The sequence below is a fragment of the Chinchilla lanigera genome, unplaced genomic scaffold (genome assembly GCF_000276665.1).
Source record: "Chinchilla lanigera isolate Chin_1 unplaced genomic scaffold, ChiLan1.0 scaffold00037, whole genome shotgun sequence".
NCBI lineage: Eukaryota > Metazoa > Chordata > Mammalia > Rodentia > Chinchillidae > Chinchilla > Chinchilla lanigera.
The window spans coordinates 13,516,063-13,534,648 of NW_004955438.1; the positions used below are offsets into that span (position 1 = coordinate 13,516,063).

At 46.1% G+C, this 18,586-nt stretch overlaps 1 protein-coding gene across 3 annotated transcripts in view; it reads left to right on the plus strand.

Moving 5' to 3' along the window:
* LOC102015449 (chromosome unknown open reading frame, human C14orf159) overlaps positions 1–18,586 on the plus strand; it is a 114,087-nt gene that overhangs the window by 75,180 nt on the left and 20,321 nt on the right. For all 3 annotated transcript variants that reach the window (XM_013517221.1, XM_013517220.1, XM_013517222.1), the window contains 3 exons: positions 2,649–2,797; positions 6,894–7,013; positions 12,469–12,620. In XM_013517221.1, coding sequence (XP_013372675.1) covers positions 2,649–2,797; positions 6,894–7,013; positions 12,469–12,620 — 421 coding nt within the window. The remainder of the gene's footprint in view (positions 1–2,648; positions 2,798–6,893; positions 7,014–12,468; positions 12,621–18,586) is intronic.

Here is an 18,586-nt window from a genome sequence, read left to right on the forward strand (position 1 = left end):
GTGCATCTCAGGAGTGTTTATATAGAAACTCCTCGTGTAATGACCAAGTTCCGTTCCTGCAATTAGGCCATTAAGTGCACTGATCACTAAATGAGAACGTGTGTAGTACGCATGGTACAGTATTCAGCACAAAGAAGGGGTCAAAGGAGATTCTAACTCGATGACTTTGCTTTCATTTGCATAACTCTTACGTGCAGGACTGAAATGTATGACAACAATTAAATATAAAACTATAGTACCGTACTGCACAGTACATCAGCAAAAATGACAGTACTGTATAAACAGGCTATACTGTACCCAAAATAAGACACTGAGGCTCTATAACCAAGATGTACAGAAATGTACAAGAAAAAGAGAAGGTGGGTCTTGGGTCTGAGCACCAGGGCGTAAGTCTGAAAGCCATTCAGCAGATAGGTCGTTGGACAAGGGCTGTCTGTATTCCCTGCTGGTTATGTGTGAAGCTGTGGCTCCCGGGGACGTCAAAAGTCCCCCTGGTGGGACCCCGATGGCAGATACTGTATCAGTCACTCTGTGTGCCAAGTAGAGGGGAGCAGATGGGCCAGCTCTTCCCAGGCATGCACACCATACTAAATGGATCCTTGGGCCACCCAAACCCCAGCACCCCTGCATAGCACCACAGCTGCCTTCTCCTGGGTCACGTTCCGAGCTCCCATCCGTGACTGAAGTCGCACCACTGTCCTCTGCAGCTCCTGCTCTAATGGCCTTTCCAGCACCGCTGAGGTAGGTCGAAGGGACATGGGGGGCCACGCCCCTTCCTCTTGCTAATTCTGTTCCCAGTGACTGCTTGGTCCTGCGCTGGCAGGAAGCCCCGTGATTGCATTCTAAGACCTACTTTGTGGTCCTGCCTCAAGGTGTAGGTGATGTTCTCATTTCAGTGCAAGCACAGGACAAGAACAGGCGTAGAGATTTTGTTTTTTAAAAATTACCAGACAAAACATTCACAGTTAAATTTTTTAAATTGATGTGAAATACACATAACCTAAACTTTATTGCCACTTTAACCTTTTATTTTTCTTTGGGTACTGGTGATTGAACCCAGGGCTTTGCATATACTAAGCACACAGCACTCTACAACTGAGCTACACCCTAGTCCCATTTTCAACCACTTTTAAGTGTACCTTTCAGCGATATTAAATACATTTACAGCCAGGCATGATGGCACATGCCTGTAATCCCAGCACTCGGGAGGCTGAGGCAGGAGGATTACTATGAGTTCAAGGCCAGTCTGAGCTACAAAAGTGAGTTCAAGGCTGGCCTGAAACCATAGTGAAACCCTGTCTCAAAAAAGATGAAAATTAAATAAATAAATAAATTTACAATGCTTTGCCGTCACCACCATCCCCCATCTCCTGAACCTTTGCCATCTTCTCAAACCAAAACTCTGTCCACATTAGACACCAATGGCCCAGTCCTCACTCCTCCCAGCCCCGAGCATCTACCACTCTACTTCCTGTCTCTATGACACCTCCCCTAGCTGTCTCATATAAGTAGAGTCACGCAGTATTGTCTTCTGGTGACAAGCTGTGCCTCTTAGCGCAAGGTTTTCAAGATTCACCCATGGTGTAGCATGTATCCAAATTCCCTGCCCTTTCAAGACTGTACAATTTTCCAGTGTATATTTATCTATTCATCCATCACCGGACACATGGGTTGCCTACTGGGAACAATGGTGTTAGGGACATGAAGGTATGAATATGTCTTCAAGTCCCTGGTTTCAATTCTCTGGGGTATATAGAAATGGAATGGCTGGGCCATATATATAGTAATTCTAACTTAAATTTTTGAGAAGCATACTGTTTTCCATAGCAGAGTTAAGATTCTGAAGAGTTCCATCATTAAGGGATTTAGAGACATGCAGAAAAATATGTCACATGTTTTTAAATCAGATGATCAATATCCCTGCCAATAATAATACCAACATCAACCACAACTGACACTTACTGAATCCTAAGTAGGTGGTAGCTCTGTGACAAGCACCTCTCGTGTGTTTAATTCTCCCAATGCTGATTGAGGTCAGTGCTGCTGCAAATGGCTCTGCAAAAGCAGAAAGGCTAGGAAGGTCAGGCAAGTGCCCTAGACTAGTGGCAGGAGGACCTAGAGTAGGTGGGACCAGGACAACAGAATTTCACAATCACATTCTGACCACTCCACTATCTATGTCTCTTATTTCTCTCTCTTTCTCCCTAAAGATGTTCATTCTGTGTGCAGTTTATTCAACCTCTGTTTCAAATCCTTCTCTGTCTTGTGTCTGTAAAGCGGACAAGACCCTGGGAGAGTGCAGTAGTGGCCAACAGCAGCCCTCCCCATGTCTAGGGCTGCCCACTACTGGATAAGGGGCACCTAGGGCGGCACCAGCAATGGGCCCAGCCCTTCCCCATGCCAGTCACCCTGACCACTGGCCTCCTGCTCTCTGCAGCCTCTGACCCTAGTTAAAGATACTGCTGAAGACCCACTGCTGTGTCTTAATGGCCACGCCCCCAAGGAAAGCTTGGGACAGAACGCGTGTTCATCAGGTCCCTGGGATAACGAGGTCCAAGAAAGAACCCAGGGTCCTTCACACAGAGTCACAAAGGTGAAGCCAAAGCAGCCACACTCGCCATAAGGATCTACTTCCTACTTCCTGGCAGATTTGACCACCTGGTGGCCATAGAGCGTGCTGGAAGGGCTGCTGATGGCAATTACTACAACGCCAGGAGGAGGAACATGAAGCACTTAGTGGACCCCATTGACGATCTTTTCCTCGCAGCACAGAAGATTCCTGGAATCTCATCAACGGGTAAGTGGGCGTCTCGGGGAACTGCGCACAAATGTGCCAGCACTAAATGTCTTCCTATTAACTGTGAAGAGGGGGCAGGAGAGAGTTACACGGGGACTATTGTCTTCCACGCCAAAGATGTTCTTTGTTTATTAGTCCGTCTAGACGCTAATGACACAGCCGTTTAGAAATGTGACATTCCCACAGCAACGAAGGAAAGTAACACTCACAGAGCATATCCTAGTTGCTGAAATCTAAAGGAGTAAGACTAATGATAAAATTGAGGCGCAGCATATTTTTTGTTTTTTTGTTTTTTGTTTTTTTTCTCCGGTACCGGGAACCGAACTCACGACCTTGCACTTGCCAGGCAGGCGCTTTTGCCGCTGAGCTAAATCCCCGGCCCGAGGCGCAGCATATTATTTTGGTCATATAGGATGAAATTTGTTTCATATTATTTTATAAAGCATCCTAATTTTTAAATATTAAATGTATGATTCCTATAGGATTATTGTTAGCAGTATAATAATGTGATAGTGTTTATACAAAACTTTATAGTTTTGAGACAGGCTTTATATCCATTGTATTGCTCACAACTTTCAAAATGCCTGTGAGCAGCCGGGCATGTGGAACGCACCTGTGCTCCCAGCTACTCGGGAGGCTGAGGCAGGAGGATTGCAAGTTTGAGGGCCAGCTTGGGCAACTCAGCAGGATCCTCTCTCAAAATTAAAAACTGAAAAGGCCAGAGATGTAGCTTAGTGAGAAGGTCCTGGGTCCAACACTCTGTACCATAAAAAGAAAAAAATTGTCAGGGGAGGCAGAAGTGGAGGGTGTAGAAGAGCAGTATACTATCCAAAACTGAGAAGCAGAAAGTACTTGGAGGTGCTCTAGCTGACTATGCTTGCTGGTAGAATTGGGAACAGAGTCCAGACTCCAGGAATCACTAAATTTCCTCCTCTGGGGCAGGTCTCAGGCCTCGGGGCAATTAAGGCCTGTCTGTCCTCTGCGCCTTCCTCTCCGTCCAAACACTTCGGAGTGTTTCCCAGACGCATTAGTCCCCTTTGGCTTTTGAGGTTTTGAGGAGATGGTGATTAGAAAGTTTCTGCAAAGCTCTGGGCCTTTCCCAGAACAGGCTGTGGGTGTGGCGCTCCCAGTGTGGCTGGCTGGGCTGACGCCGAGCTTCCTGTCACTCTGGGCTGGCAGGCAGAGAGAGGACCCGAGGGCTTTGGGGAGGATTCCCAGGGTGAAGAATCTCAGAGTCTAGAGGGGCCATCAGCAGTCGAGGTCAGAAGGAGCTGCAGAGGATCCTCCTGCCCCCAGCCCCCATTGCATTGACTCAATCTTTACTGTGGCACCCGAAGACATGGAGGAGCCTGGTGGAGCTGGCTGGTCACGGCTCCAAACTACCCCCTTAGCAGACCCATGAACACTTCCAAGTAGTATTATTTTCTGTCGTTCAATGAGCTGGCATCAATCTGGAAAAACGTTCTGAGAAAAATCATCAGGGTGTGAAAGGAAGGCGTTCGGTCATTCACAAGTGTCCTATTCTTTTGGCTAAGTCTGGTCTCTGGTGTTTGAGATGAGCCAGCTCTGGTTCCCCACTCCACCATCCCACATAAAAGCAAGCTCAAATACAGCGTGTTACGGTTTAGGTCAAGATTGACCCTCAAAGCTCTCAGACGTGCAGAGGCAGAGCTCTTTTGGAAGGTGACTGGATCAGAGGGGCACTATAGCTGAATGCGCTGTTAGAAGGCAGGGCCTGGTCACTGTGGCTTGACCTGGAAGGGTTTTTTCTTGTCTCCGGCTCTTCTCTTCCCTCTGCTTCCTGACTGCCTTGACATGAGCAGCTCCCCTCTGCCAGGCCTTTCTCCCATGCCATTTCTGCCTTGGCACCAGCTGACCATGCATAAACTGAGACCTCTAAAACCACAGACCAAAATAAACCTCTCCTCCTTTAAACTGTGGGTGTCTCAGATATTGTGTCTCAGCCAGAAAGCAATGAAGACACAGTGAGACACCTATTCTGTAGGGTCAAGAGGTCTGGTCTTCTGTCCTTGAGGCCCTGGCACACATATCTTGCATGAACAGTTATTGACACAGCTCTCACTACATTGCCTAGGATGGTCTCAAACTCCTGGGCTCAAGCAATCCAGCCTTAGCCTGCCAAGTAGCTGGGATTGGGACACTGTGCCCATATGTTCCAGCCACAGCTAGAAAGCAGCTTGTAGGGTTAGAATATCTCAAAGGGTACAGGTACCTGGAACCTCACACATGCTAGGTGAGCACACTGCTACTAAACTACACTCCCAGCCCTTTTGTTTGGAGATAGGGACTTGCTAAGTTGCCCCAGGCTGGTTTTTTAAAATCTTGATCCTGCAAGGATGGAAATGCTTAAGAATTATTTTTAGCTAACCCTCCTCTCTAGAACATCACCCATTTCACCAGTGAATTAAAAAGGTTTCAAATATTTCTGTACTCCAGCATTCATTTATTATTCTAATTAACAGATCCTCTGGTGCTGCTGTGCAGAGGAGCCTCTGAGCTGTGGTCTCTTTCAGATGCTAACCAGCCACCCCTGGAGAGCATATTCCTGATTAGGGATCTCAGATGTTAGCCAGCCCTGCCCACCACCATGTAGAAGAAAAACAGCTACAAATACGGGTTCACATTCTTGGAGCAGAAGCCCTGCTGGTGGGTCATGGTTCACCCCTACCAGTGAATTGCTGTCCAGACACCCTGAAGTAGAATGAAGAAGGCAGGTAGAAAAAGGACAAGAACAAGCATACTTTTAGATTGTACTTTCAAGAAAACTGCAGTTTCAGGACACAATTGAAGTGACTCAAGGTTATAATGCTTTTTTTCCCTTCCAGGAAACTCATTCCAAAAATTCCTAAAGGCTTTAAAGATACAATCAGCGTATAAGTGGGCCTATGCATAGATCCACAGATCCCACCCCTCCATCCTCAGGAAGCAGCACTGTTAAGTGGGCAGTAGATTGCTAAACTTCAAACACACCCAACTTCAAACATACCAATGAGTGCCTAACTCAGGAACACACTCCTCGGTCAGTCATCTTGAGGACACCCCCAAGACCACATAAATAGAAAGCCCAACCCCAGACCACGATGCTCCTCTCTTTCGAGGCCCACGCTCTATTTGCTGTCAGTGTGCACTTCTTTAATTCTGCTTAGTAAATCTATCTATGCGTCTCTCACTGCCACATCCTGCAATTCTTTCCTTGACATAAATCAGTGAACCTACAACCTACCCATGGGTAGGGCGAGTTGAGGCCCCACCTCCTCTTTGAGGTGGAGGGCCTCCTCACACCTTATCTTATTACCAAGGTTCTGAGGTGCCATGGGTTCCTGCTAGACTCTTTCCAAGTTCTTGTTGTTCTGAACAAAGAATTGGACAAAACAGACTCAAAAGGTAGTGAGGTTTTACATTTTTTAAGGTAGGAAAAGAAATACGCTCTACAGAGTGCACAGCAGGCCACTGTGAAAGAGAGAACACAGGGCCAACGAGGTTAATGGCGGCCATCTTTTCTATCCGCCTCTCCCACATCAGAATTAGGCCTTCCTGTCAGATGTAGGTCGTCCTATCAACAACCTGCTTGATTTCACTTCTGAAGAAGCAAACACAGCACTCTGATTGGTCCCAGGTGCCGGGCTTAGATGCATGCACACTGAATTTCTATGAGTGACAGGTCACACTCACTTGCACAGCCAGCTGGCCACACTCTCCTCTCCTGCCTCAACCTGGTGACTACTCTAGCAAAGCACAGTGAGCGACAGCCACTCAAGGGGTGTCCCTCCATGTCACCAGGCCCCCATCCCCTGTGTGCGTGGGACCGTCAGCAGAAGGCCCGTCTCCTGTGACAGGGAAAGGTAACCCAACAGGGGACCTGCCCACATTCTGGTGAGTTCCAAACTTGGGCTCATGTTAAGCTAGAGAAATTTCTCGAAGTGCTAGAGGGGAAGCAACATCTCCTGGTTCTCAGAAAGTATATTCAGAGCCAACCACTAAGCTGTCCAGAGGGCACAAGACACTTGTGGAGCCCCCACCCTGTTCCACCCCCACCCCTATTCTTGTGTCCTAACTCAGTTTCCCTTCCCTGCAGGAGTCGGTGATGGAGGCAATGAGCTTGGGATGGGCAAAGTGAAGGAGGCTGTGAAGAGACATATACGAAATGGGGACGTCATCGCCTGTGATGTAGAGGCTGACTTTGCTGTCATTGCTGGTGAGCACCTGGATGGCTGTCCAGTCAGACCCTGCTGCCCAGGATGGAGCACCTGGATTGGAGTCTGACCAGGCCAGAATCTCTTCTTGTATGAAATAGAATCTAGAGGGCAGAAGGGCACAAAACGGACCTGATTCTCAGCCTCTGACCACTGACTTATTTGGTCACTTAACAGACATTTAAACTGGGAATGGTGGCCCATGCCTGTAATCCCAGAACTTGGGAAGCTGAGGCAGGAGGATTGTTGTGAGTTCGAGACCAGCCTGGGCTACAAAGTGAGCTCGAGTCTAGCCTGACCTGTACAACAAGACCCTGTCTCAAAAAAGACAAAAAACAAAACAAAACAAAAAACATTTATTGTGTGCCAGGCACTGTTCTGGGTACTGGAGTTTTCACTGAGATGACCCAGCTCCATAAAACTTCTGCTCTACCCTTGGGAGACAATGAGCTCAGGCAAATACAGATGCCAGAGTATGCTGTGATAAGAACATGGGGGACACAGAACAGGGAGATAAAAGAGAGGGCCAGGCAGCCCATTAGGATCAGCAGTCAGAAGTCCTCTCACCCCTTTCATCTGTACCTACAGCATAGTGGACAGGCATGCAATTCAGTCCATATTTGGAGATGCAGGAGGCCTCCCACCACTTCTGCCGGGAAATTCTGCCTCAGGCTCCCCTGCCCTTCCCTGCTGCCACCCTTCCCCAAGGCGACCAACCTTTCCTGTGTCCAGGTCCTTCCAGGTCTGCCCTTCTTCCCTTGACCTCGCCACAGTTTCAGGAAAATCAGGACACCTTGGAAAGGCGCTCTCCCACCACAAGATCAAAATTAGACTGGAGGAGAACAAAAGCATCCTGGGAAACCACGGCCAGCGTAGAAGACCTGAACCATAATGGAGGAATTGCTGGAGGATCCATGTCAATGAAACTTGGCACTAAAAACTCCAGGGCATGCAAGATGGGGTCTCCCATGCTCTTGCGGGTTTTATCCCTGAGAGATCAACCAGGTTCTCAAGCAGCTATCAGAGGACATCGATCTCTTGATTCCCGCAGGGGGAGAGGAAAAGTAACTGTTTAGAAATACGCAAGGACATTCCATTCTTCTTAACAAGAGCTGCCCTCCAAAGAAACTGTTTTAGCACAGCCTGCTGGGGGTTGTCTGCACAAACATACCTGGGAGAAGTGAAACACCCAGCGCCAGCCTCTGTGGTTTCTCTGTTCCAACCAACGGTGTAAGGGCAGAACTGAGAAGCAGTGGGTGAAGTTTGCAGCGCAGGGGCACAGGGTCACCGCTATGGTTTGAGGATGGTCACCTCCCCGAAACTCATGCAGAAATGAATCTCCAAAGTGTCACCATTTCGTATTAAAGGCATTAAGAGAATAGAAACTTAATTTGACTATGCCAGGGTGTCAGAATACATAAGGCAAAAACTGATCCATCTGCAAAGAAAATAGATCACTATTTTCCACTGAAGACTTTGCAACATCTGTGTATCAAAAATGGACTGATCACTGGGCATGGTGGTGCACACCTATCATCCCAGCACTCAGGAGGCTGAGGCAAAAGGATTGCTACAAGTTCGAGGCCAGCCTGGGCTACAAAACTGAGCTCCAGGCCAGCCTGAACTGCAGAACACGACCTTGTCTCAAAAAGACAAAAAGAAAGAAAGAAAGAAAGAAAGAAAGAAAGAAAGAAAGAAAGAAAGAAAGAAAGAGAAAAAAAGAAAAAGGGCTGATCCAGCAGGACATAGTTGAACCCAGCAATGCCATCAATCAACTGATTATAATTGACATCTATAGACAACTTCCAACAAAAACAGATCACATGTTCTTTCCAAACATGGGACTTTCATCAAAAAAGACCACATTCCGAGTAACAACAACAATAAAAAAAGCACCTAACATATAATGACTCATGCCTGTAATACCAGCTACTCAGGAGACTGAGGCAGGAAGATTGCTTGAACCTATGAAATTGACACTACCCTGCACAACCAAGTAAGACCCTATCTTAAACAGAAGAATAACACCTAAACATCTTAACAAATTTAAAAGAATAGAAATTATACTATGCCTGCTTTCAGACCACAATGGAGTTAAATTAAAAAGCAGTAACAGAAAGGTAGCTGGGAAAATTGTAGAACACTTAGAGATTAAATAATACCCTTCTAAATAATACCTGAGTCAAAGGAAAAACCTTGAGAGAAATTTAAGTTAAAAATACTTTGAACTCCACTGCCATTCATCTTTCCACGTGAGAATACATCCCTCCCCTACAAAGGATGACCAGCAGGGCACCGTCTTAGAAGTATTTTGGAGCAGCCCCTCCCCACAGTCTGACAGCACCTTGATCTTGGACTTCCCAGCCTTCAAGACAATGAGAAATAAGTTTCTATTGTGTATCAAAAATGCTTTGAACTAAATGAAAGTACAGCTCACCAAAATTTGAAAGCTGAGCCTAGCGGGAAATTTAGAGCACCGAATTAGAAAAGAAAAAATTTTAATCAATCATTTAAATAAAGGTAGTGTGGGAACAACTGGACATTGACAAAGGAAAATCTAGACACAGACCTTGTGTTCTTCATAAAAATAAATGCAAAGTGGGTCACAGTCCTAAACGTAAAACATAAAACTATAAAAGATTCTGACTTAGAGGAAAATCTAGAGGACTTTTGGTGTAATCATGACTTTTAAGATATGATTCCAAAGCCACAACCCATGAAAGAAACAATTGATAAGCCGGACTTCATTTAAATCTAAAACATCTACTTGCAAAAGACAATATCAAATAAATAAGAAGACAAGCCATAGACTGGCAGAAAATATTTGCAAAAGACATATCTGATAAAAGGCTGTTATCTTTTTTTCTTTTCTTTTTTTTGGTGCTGGGAATCGAACTCAGGACCTTGCACTTGCCAGGCAGGCACTGTGCTGCTAAGCTACATCTCTGGCCCAAGACTATTATCTAAAATATATAAAGAACTCCTAAAACTGAATAATAAGAAAACAAACAACACATTAATAAATGGGCAACAGACACCTCAGGAGAAACCAAGCTGTTTCCCTTCCCAGTCTGTTAGCGAGCAATCTCCATAATACCCTGAAGAACGCGGTTCAGGGAGCTTCTGGTCATGGAGGTTTCTGGAAGGTGGATCACCCCTCCCCATACACCCTGCACTGTGCATCTCCAGATCTGTGTCCTGTGTAACATCCTTATAGTAATAAACCAGTACAGGTGTGTCCCGGAGATCTAGGATCCACTGGAGAAATTGATAGAATCCAGGGAGCTGGTCGCAGGGGCCTTGGTTGATAACTGGTGAGCTCAGGGTTTGTGACCGGCATCCAAAATAGGACAGAGCCCTCGGCCTATGGGATTTAATGCTGTCTCCAATGGACAGTGCCAGAGCTGACTTGGACTAGGACACCTAGCAGGTTATCTGCTCCTGGCTTGTGGCCGGGGAGGGATCCCTGCACCTTTTGTGGTCACAAAAGTGTCCTGTGTTAATGGCTGTGATGTGTAAGCAGAGAAAGAACACTTGTTTTTCCTATGTCTGTGTTACGTGTTTTACCACAATTTAAAAACTTCTAATTTTTTTTTAAATGAAAAAAATATGGGCAGTGGAGATAGTAGCCTGAGTCACATCCCAAGTCTACAGCTCACTAGCTAGCTGTGTGACCTTTGGTAAGTCACTTAACCCTTCTGCGTCTGTTTTCCAGTTATTCAAATGAAAATAATAATTATACACCTCACAGGACTCCAGGAACTAATCCATGTAAGACATTTACGACAGTGCCACAGATTGTGAATATTCGACTAAAGCAAGTTACTCTCTTCCATTAACTGTAAGACACCATTGGAGACAAGAATTACCAATGTTTAAGAAGCACTAATAAAGGAAAACATAGGCAAGGCATGGTTGTACACACTCTGGGAGGCTGAAGCAGGAGGATCCCAAGTTTGAACCCAGCCTGGATAGCTTGATGGCTTAGCAAGACCCTGTGTCAAATTCAAAAGTAGTAATAACAAAAAAATGCAAAAAGTCTCATCAGTGCAAGGAGCCTGGGTCCAGTCCCAAATAAATAAACAAACAAAGGAATGAAGGAAAACATAACCAATGACAACTATAAGATACAACCAATTTCCTATTTCAGGATGTAAATATAACCAAAAGATGCCTTAGCAACCATGAAATACTGTATTGTGATTGTCTCACGGTTTCCACTTTAGTTCATTATAAGCCTTGTGTGCTCGATCACACACCTTTGTGCTCATGGAGTTTTGTTTGTGTGTCTGCTTTCCTGAAGCACCACCCCAGCCTCTCCTCTGGCAGAATTGTACCCAGCCTCCAAAGCAAATGACCCCTTTTCTGACAATCTTTGCTGAACCAGTGAGCCCTGACCAGAGCTCCCATGATCCTCTGCAAACACCACCTCGATCCCCTCCCTGTGGCTGCTGTGTGCCGCCCCCCTTGGGCACTCCTGTCTCTTTTATTGTTTTGGTCCATCCAGCACCCAGAGCTTAGCAGGTCCCAGGTCCATCCTTCTTCGGTGAATGGAGCGTGCACAGCAGCTTTCAGAGAGGAGACGATGAGTGGGTCCCCAGGCTGTAGGATAAGGTATTAGGGGCTGGCTGACTGAACAGGAAGGGAAGTCTGAGGCTGATTTAGTTGTGAGTCCCAAGCACATAAAGTGGGATGGGAGGACGGGTTTCCCTATACCCTGCGTTCAGGCCAGCCACTGGTAGGGTTTTCCATGTGGAGAGTTTTGGAATGGGTGCCTAGGGTTAGTGCTTGAGTCTTTCTCTCATGGTTGTTATGGTTCAGACCTAAAACGTCCCCCAAATCTCATGTGCTTGGAAGGCAACTGCATCATGGAGGCGCTATAGTCATCAGAGGATTCGCCCTGTGAGGAGTTCTGCAGCTAAGCGCTGCTAGGACATGGCACCTGGAGGGCGAGGCCTGGGGAGTGCATTCTCGCCCCTGGCTCCTCCCTTCTCTCCCCACTTCCTGGCTGCCATTCAGTCCACAGCTTTCCTCCTCCACGTCATTCTGCCTTGGAGGAGGCCAACCACGACCTGAATCCACTGAAACCAAGCCCAACCTCTCCTCCTTTAAGTTGCGGGTGTGAGGTATTTGGTCCCAGCCACGGGGAAATGACGTAGATAGTTAACAGTACGTAAACCAAATGGCTCACAGCGACAGAGCTCAAATGTTAGCTTGCCTCAGACTCAGCTGAGGGCCCATTAAAGCCCCACTTGCTCCCCTCCTACCCTGCTGAGTTTCTTACTCTTGCTGGGCCACCTGGAGGCCCACAAATTTGTTATCGTAACGATTCTCAGGTGACCTGGTGCCTCTGGTCTGAGACCATGCTCTCAGGTGGGTTCTGCTGCCTGAAGCAAGCAGAGGGACTGCAGCACCATCACAGTTCTGTGACAGATTCTATTTTTGTTGCTGCCCTAGGCGTTTCTAACTGGGGTGGCTACGCCTTGGCCTGCGCGCTCTTCATCCTGAACTCATGTGAGGTCCATGGGCGATATCTGAGGAAGGCAGTTGGACCCTCCACAACAGCGGGGGAGCAGGGCTGGACTCAGGCCCTGCCATCTGTTGCGAAGGTAACACGCCCCACAGGCTGCTGGTGCCGAAGCAACTTCTTGCCAATGAGGACAAATCAGTTGGCCTGTTATTCCAAGCCATAAGCTAGGGGCAAGAACCATGCTGTTTGTCAAAAGCGCAAAGTAGAGCTGGCCTTCTACAAAGAGGCGAGGTGTCCCTGCTGGACTGGATGTTGAGTGGGGAACAGACACGCCTTCATCCAGCTACTGATCCTAAGTCATATGTAAGGCCTGCTTTGAATGACCATGTCCTTTCTAGCTTGACATCAGGCAAGTTGCTTAACCACTTTCAGTATCTTCATCTGCAAAATGGGGGCAATCAGAACTGTTGGAAGAACTGAAGGCCTGACCCAGGAGAGAAACCACCTGGCAGGGACCAGTGAGTGTCCTTAACATCCCCTCCAAGGACTGACAACCCAGCAAGGGCACAAAGGCCCCTTGGGTGAGACAGGTAGGAAGTGTGGGGCAGGTAAGGTGGGAACAGAGTCCTGTGGGAGGGGAAGGGACCCACTAGATAAGACGGGAGGTGCCGCAGGTGGGAAGAATGTCAGGAGCAGGGCTGGAAGCTGATGCCAGGCTTCCTGCTGGTTCAGGTGAGAGGGCTCTTGAGGTGCAGGGCTGGAGGCAGGGGATGTGATGGGAGTTGGAGCAGGGGGAACTCAGGACCCACAAGAGGGGAGCCCCACAAAGCAGTTTTCAGAACTGTTCCTTTATATGCTTTTTTTCTGGGCAGGGATCCAGGGTTTTGCCCAATTCTGAGTAGGTTGGTCCCTTTAAGAAGCTTTGGGAGGAAGAGGCTTGTATAAGAGCGATTCAAGAGAGCTAGACTTCTTCACTGAGGGTTCTAACCTGCAAGGTAATAGGGAGCCACTGCAGGGCTTTGAGCAAGGGCATCTGCTGTGCAGCTTTGTTTGCACACCTCATGGCCTCATGTGTGCAGTTCCAGGTGCATCCTGTAGCTCAGCGTGAGGAAGGGCATGAGCTCATGCACACCTCACCCAGTGAATCCACACAGGCAGTCGGGCAAACACAAGAGAAGCGGCCAACTTAGAAGATGATGCTGGCAATGCTGCTCCCCACCCCCCGTCCTGGGGTCTGAGCAGCGAGGCAGGCGGCTGGACTGGCTGTCCCTTCCCCAAGCCTCAGTTTCCACAGCCCTCACGGCGCAGGTCTCGCCCCTGACATTGATTCCACACTCAAACAGGGGGCAGGACCTCCTGTACCTGGAGAAGTTGGCAGGCCTGACCAACAGGGCACAGATGGTGTCAGTCCCCCGTGGGGCACCTCCTTGCCGAATGTGCAAAGGCATTTGAGCCTGAGAAGTTGGGGCTGAGGTTCCATCCTGGAGGTCTAGAGCAAGCTGCACACTCCCTGTATCGAACGCATTCACCCAGGTTAGCGGTTGTGCTGCTGCATATGGAGGTAGCAATATAGCAAACAGGTGAAAGAGAAGTAGAGGACGCCAGAGTAAGAACCGAGCGGGCCACCCTGCCTTGGCCCTGCTCATTTTGGAAAACAGCCATGGAGGTGGAAGACAGCTTAGCGGTTGTCCCAGCCACTACAATAACACAGGGCAGGCAGATCCCAGAGGCACTGCTGCTGGGACGCAGGACAGGAGACTGAGCTGTGTGCATGAGGGAGGTTCCCTTTATACCAGGTATTGTGGGAAACTTGAACCACAAAGGCCTGGGGAGGACTGGGTCAGAGCTAGAAGTTGCACCTGCCACCCAGAGCCCAGGCTCAGGCTTGCATTTCCCCGGCATTCAGCACGGAGGTGGCTGACCCTGAGAGAAACTCAGAAGACCGAGGCAAAGGCAGAAACGGTGGATGCTGGGAGTGATGACGGACGGTTCTGGCGTGGGTTCTGTCCACTCCTCCACTCCTTCCTCAGCACCGTGCACTGTGGGAATCATAAGCCTGGGAGAAAACTGGAGAACCAAGACAGCTGGCTTGTGTGAGCATCAGGGGTGGAGGAAAAACACCTGAATCAGAGTAGGGCTGTGCCATTCAAGGCCCATAGATGCAGCTGAGCCTACAGTCTGGGGGAAGGTTGGGAAAACTGCTCCAGAACCAAGAGAACCCCACCATAGCTGGGAGCCAAAATGCCAGTGACTAAGAAAAGGAAGGCGCAGAACTTGTCATCGAGGCTGTGGCAGTGCACGGCCTGGGACCCCAAGGCTGAGACACCAAAGGGAGTGGCTCCAACCCCAACCAAGTACCCAAGAACAGGGCAGGCTCCTGCGCATGGAGGCCCGAAGACAGCAGCAGTGACGGTCTGGTCAGGGATTTCATCCTGACCAAGAGCAAGACTGTCTTCCTTTTTCATTTGTTTTTGTAATTTGGTTTGTTTCTTTTTATATATATATTTTATATTTTATATATATATGCACACACACATTTTTCCATTTTTCTCTTCTCCTTGCTCACCTACCAGTTTTTTGTTGAATGTAATTATTTGGCCTCTTATGATATGTATTCCAATATGTAGCTATGTGTATAAGTTTCCTGCTTTAGTAGCCTAACACACTAAGCTGTTTAGTCATGGATTCCCATACCGAAGATCGCTTTTTAAGCATGTTCAACCTTCTTGGACAGTCAGTTCAGCAACTGGATGCAGTCACCTTACCTCTTCTCTCACCTCTGGCTGCACTTTCTCTTCATCCCTTCACATGCCTTTTCTCTCTCTGCTCACCCCCTCTCTTCCATATTTTTTCTTTGCTGTACATCCTTTCAATATACACTATTAGTATTCATCTGAATATCAATAATACTTAGTTTTCTGTAGCCTACTGTATTATCCTTCTCTCCTTGACTTCTCCTGCTTAGCAAAAAAGTAGAGATCTTTCTAAACAAGATCTCCATTACCTGGTAATATAAGGTTAGGTTTTTAATTTACATTAACTTTCCTTTTCTTCTTTCTTTCCACCCCGACACATAACCTCTCTTCTCTCCACCACCTTGTTTTCAGGCATAAAAATAATAGCACCCAAACCTATGTTTTCTTTCTTCTTATGTTCTCTTTTGTCTTTCTAGCCCCAACACCACCTCTTTTCTTCCTTCTCCTAATTCCCAATCTATTCTCCATTATTAATATTCCCTAGTCTTCCTGGACTGTTCAAAAAAGTGGAAAAGTGTTTAAACAAGTTTGATATTGTGTGCTGATACATGATTGGCCCTTTGGATACTGCCATTACTGGTAATTGTTCTCTCCCCAGGTGCATGCTAGGGATAGACCGTAGTATTCTGGAGAAGCTGAGCACTATCATTACAAAGCCATCACAGGGAAAACTCACTTCCAAAAGACACCTCTACTATAGTGACACAGCTTTCTAGCCCACCAGATCCCAACCTTCAACACAAAAACACAACAATCCTGAGAAAGCTAGGCAACAAGATGCCTCCAAAAATTTATAACTCCCCTAAAGTAGATCTCACAGACACTGAAGTAGATGAATTTTTTTTTTTTTTTTGGTCTTTTTGAGACAAGGTCTAGCTACGCAGCTCAGGCTGGCTTTGAGTTCACTTTGTAGCCCAGGCTGGCCTCGAACTCACAACGATCCACCTGCCTCAGCCTCCAGAGTGCTGGGATTACAGGCATGCACCACCACACCTGGCCCTGAAGTAGATGAACTTCCACACAAAGAACTCAGAACAGGTAAAAATGATTGAAAAGGTCAAAGAAGAGACAAATAAGCAGCTGACTGAAATGATTAACAAAATGATGAATGAACTTAAAGGAGCTATAAATAAGCAGTGAAATAAAGCATTCACTAAGATTATCAATGAATTTAAAGGAGAAACAAATACGGAGCTAAGGCCGGGCGTGGTGGCGCACACCTGTAATCCCAGCACTCAGCAGGCTGAAGCAGGAGGATCATTGAGAGTTTGAGATCAGCCTGGGCTACAAAGTGAGTTCAAGGCCAGCCTGAACTGCATAGCAAGACCCTCTCTCAAAAAGATAAATAATAACAATAATAATAATAATGATGATAAGGAGTTGAATTAGGAAAACAGTGCAGGATATGAAAGAACACTTCAGTAGAGAACTAATGGATGTGAAAAGGAATCAAGCAGAAATTATGGAAATAGAAAACTCGATTGAAAGATTTAGCAGTAGGCATGGTCATTCAGAACAGAATATCAGGATTCAAGGATGAAGTTGTGATAGCATGTCATTTACTTCCTGATAAACCCAAAAGACAATCAGAAGATGACCCGAGGAGTCCTGGAAGACTCCAAAAGAACAAACCTAAGGATTATCAGAATTATGGAAGGGGTAGAATTAGAAGCTAATGCTATCAAAATTTATTCACCAAAATCATTGCAGAAAAATTTCCAAATCTAGTTGATGAGTTGCACACCCAGTTAAGTGAGGCATTTGGTACCCCAGGTAGACACAATCAGAAAAGTACTTCTCCATGGTACGTCATAATCAAAGTTCCAGAAATTCAGATCAAAAAGATAATACTGAAAGCTGTTGGAGAAAAATGTCAAATAACTTATATAGGCAAACTCATCAATATAACAGCAGATTTCTCAACACGAGACTTACAGTCCAGGAGTGAAGTCTTTCAGCCCTAAAAGAAAATAATTGTCAACCCACATGACTGTGGCCTGCAAAACTGTACTTTAGAATAGATGGAGAAGTAAAAACCTTCCATGACAAAGATAAACTTAAAAATAAATTCATGACCTCCAAACCTGCAGAAAGTACACAAGAAAATGCTAAACAACAAGGCCACCAGTGCCCAAGAGCCCAAAGGAAAGAATAAATCTCACTGAGAGAGTAAATGAAAGGAAAACTAAAAGAAGTCAGCACAGGACAGATAATATGATGATAAGAATCAGTGAATAATTTTTAATGATAACTCGATGTAAATAGTACTAACTCCCCAGTAAAAGACACACTTTGGCAGATTGGACAAAGAAACTCTGTGTGTGTGTGTGTGTGTGTGTGTGTGTGTGTGTGTGTGTGTGAGAGAGAGAGAGAGAGAGAGAGAGAGAGAGATATCTATCCACTCAATAGTCCTCTTCAGTATATTTGAAATTTTAAGACAATCAGGTAAAAGAAAGAAAGGAAAGAAATAGGAATAGGAAAGGACAAAGTCAGACTATCTTTATTGGCAGATGATGTGATCCTTTATATAGAATATCTGAAAAACTCCACTCTTAGAGCTAATAAGAAAATTCAGCCAAGTGGCAAGATACAAAATCAACACACAAAAAGCAATAGCATTCTATACACCAATAATGAGCCCACCAAGAAAGAAACCAAGAAAACAATCCCATTCACAATAGACTAGAAAGTAAAACAAAAACAAACAAAAAAACTAGCAACCAGCCTAACCAAGGAGGTGAAAGACCTCTACAATGGAAACCATAGTGCTCTAAAGAAAGAAAAGAAGATGTTAGAAAATGGAAAGACAGGCCGGCTATGGTGATGCATGCTTGTAATCTCAGCACTTGGGATTACAAGGCTGAGGCAGGATTGCTGTGGTTCAAGGCCAACCTGAACTACATAACAAAACCAGCCTCAAAAAGACCAAAAAAAAAAAAAAAAAAAGGACAAAAGAAGAAAATGGAAAGACATCCCCTGTGCCTGTATAGATATAACTGATATTATTAAAATGGCCATATTACCAAAAGATAGATAGATAGATAGACAGATAATCAATTCCTATTAAAATACCAACAACATTCCTCACAGAACTAGAAAAATTCCTAAAATTTATGTGGAACCTGAAGAGACTCAGAACAGCCAAAGCAATCCTGAGCAAAAAGAGCAAAACAGGAAGCGTCACAATACCAGATTTCAAGTTATAGTACAAGGAATAGTAACAAAAACAGAATGGTACTGGCACAAAAATAGACACAGAGACCAACGGAGTAGGACAGAAGACACAGAAACAATCCCATGCACCTTCAGCCATCTGATCTCTGACAAAGGGGCCAAAAGACATATACTG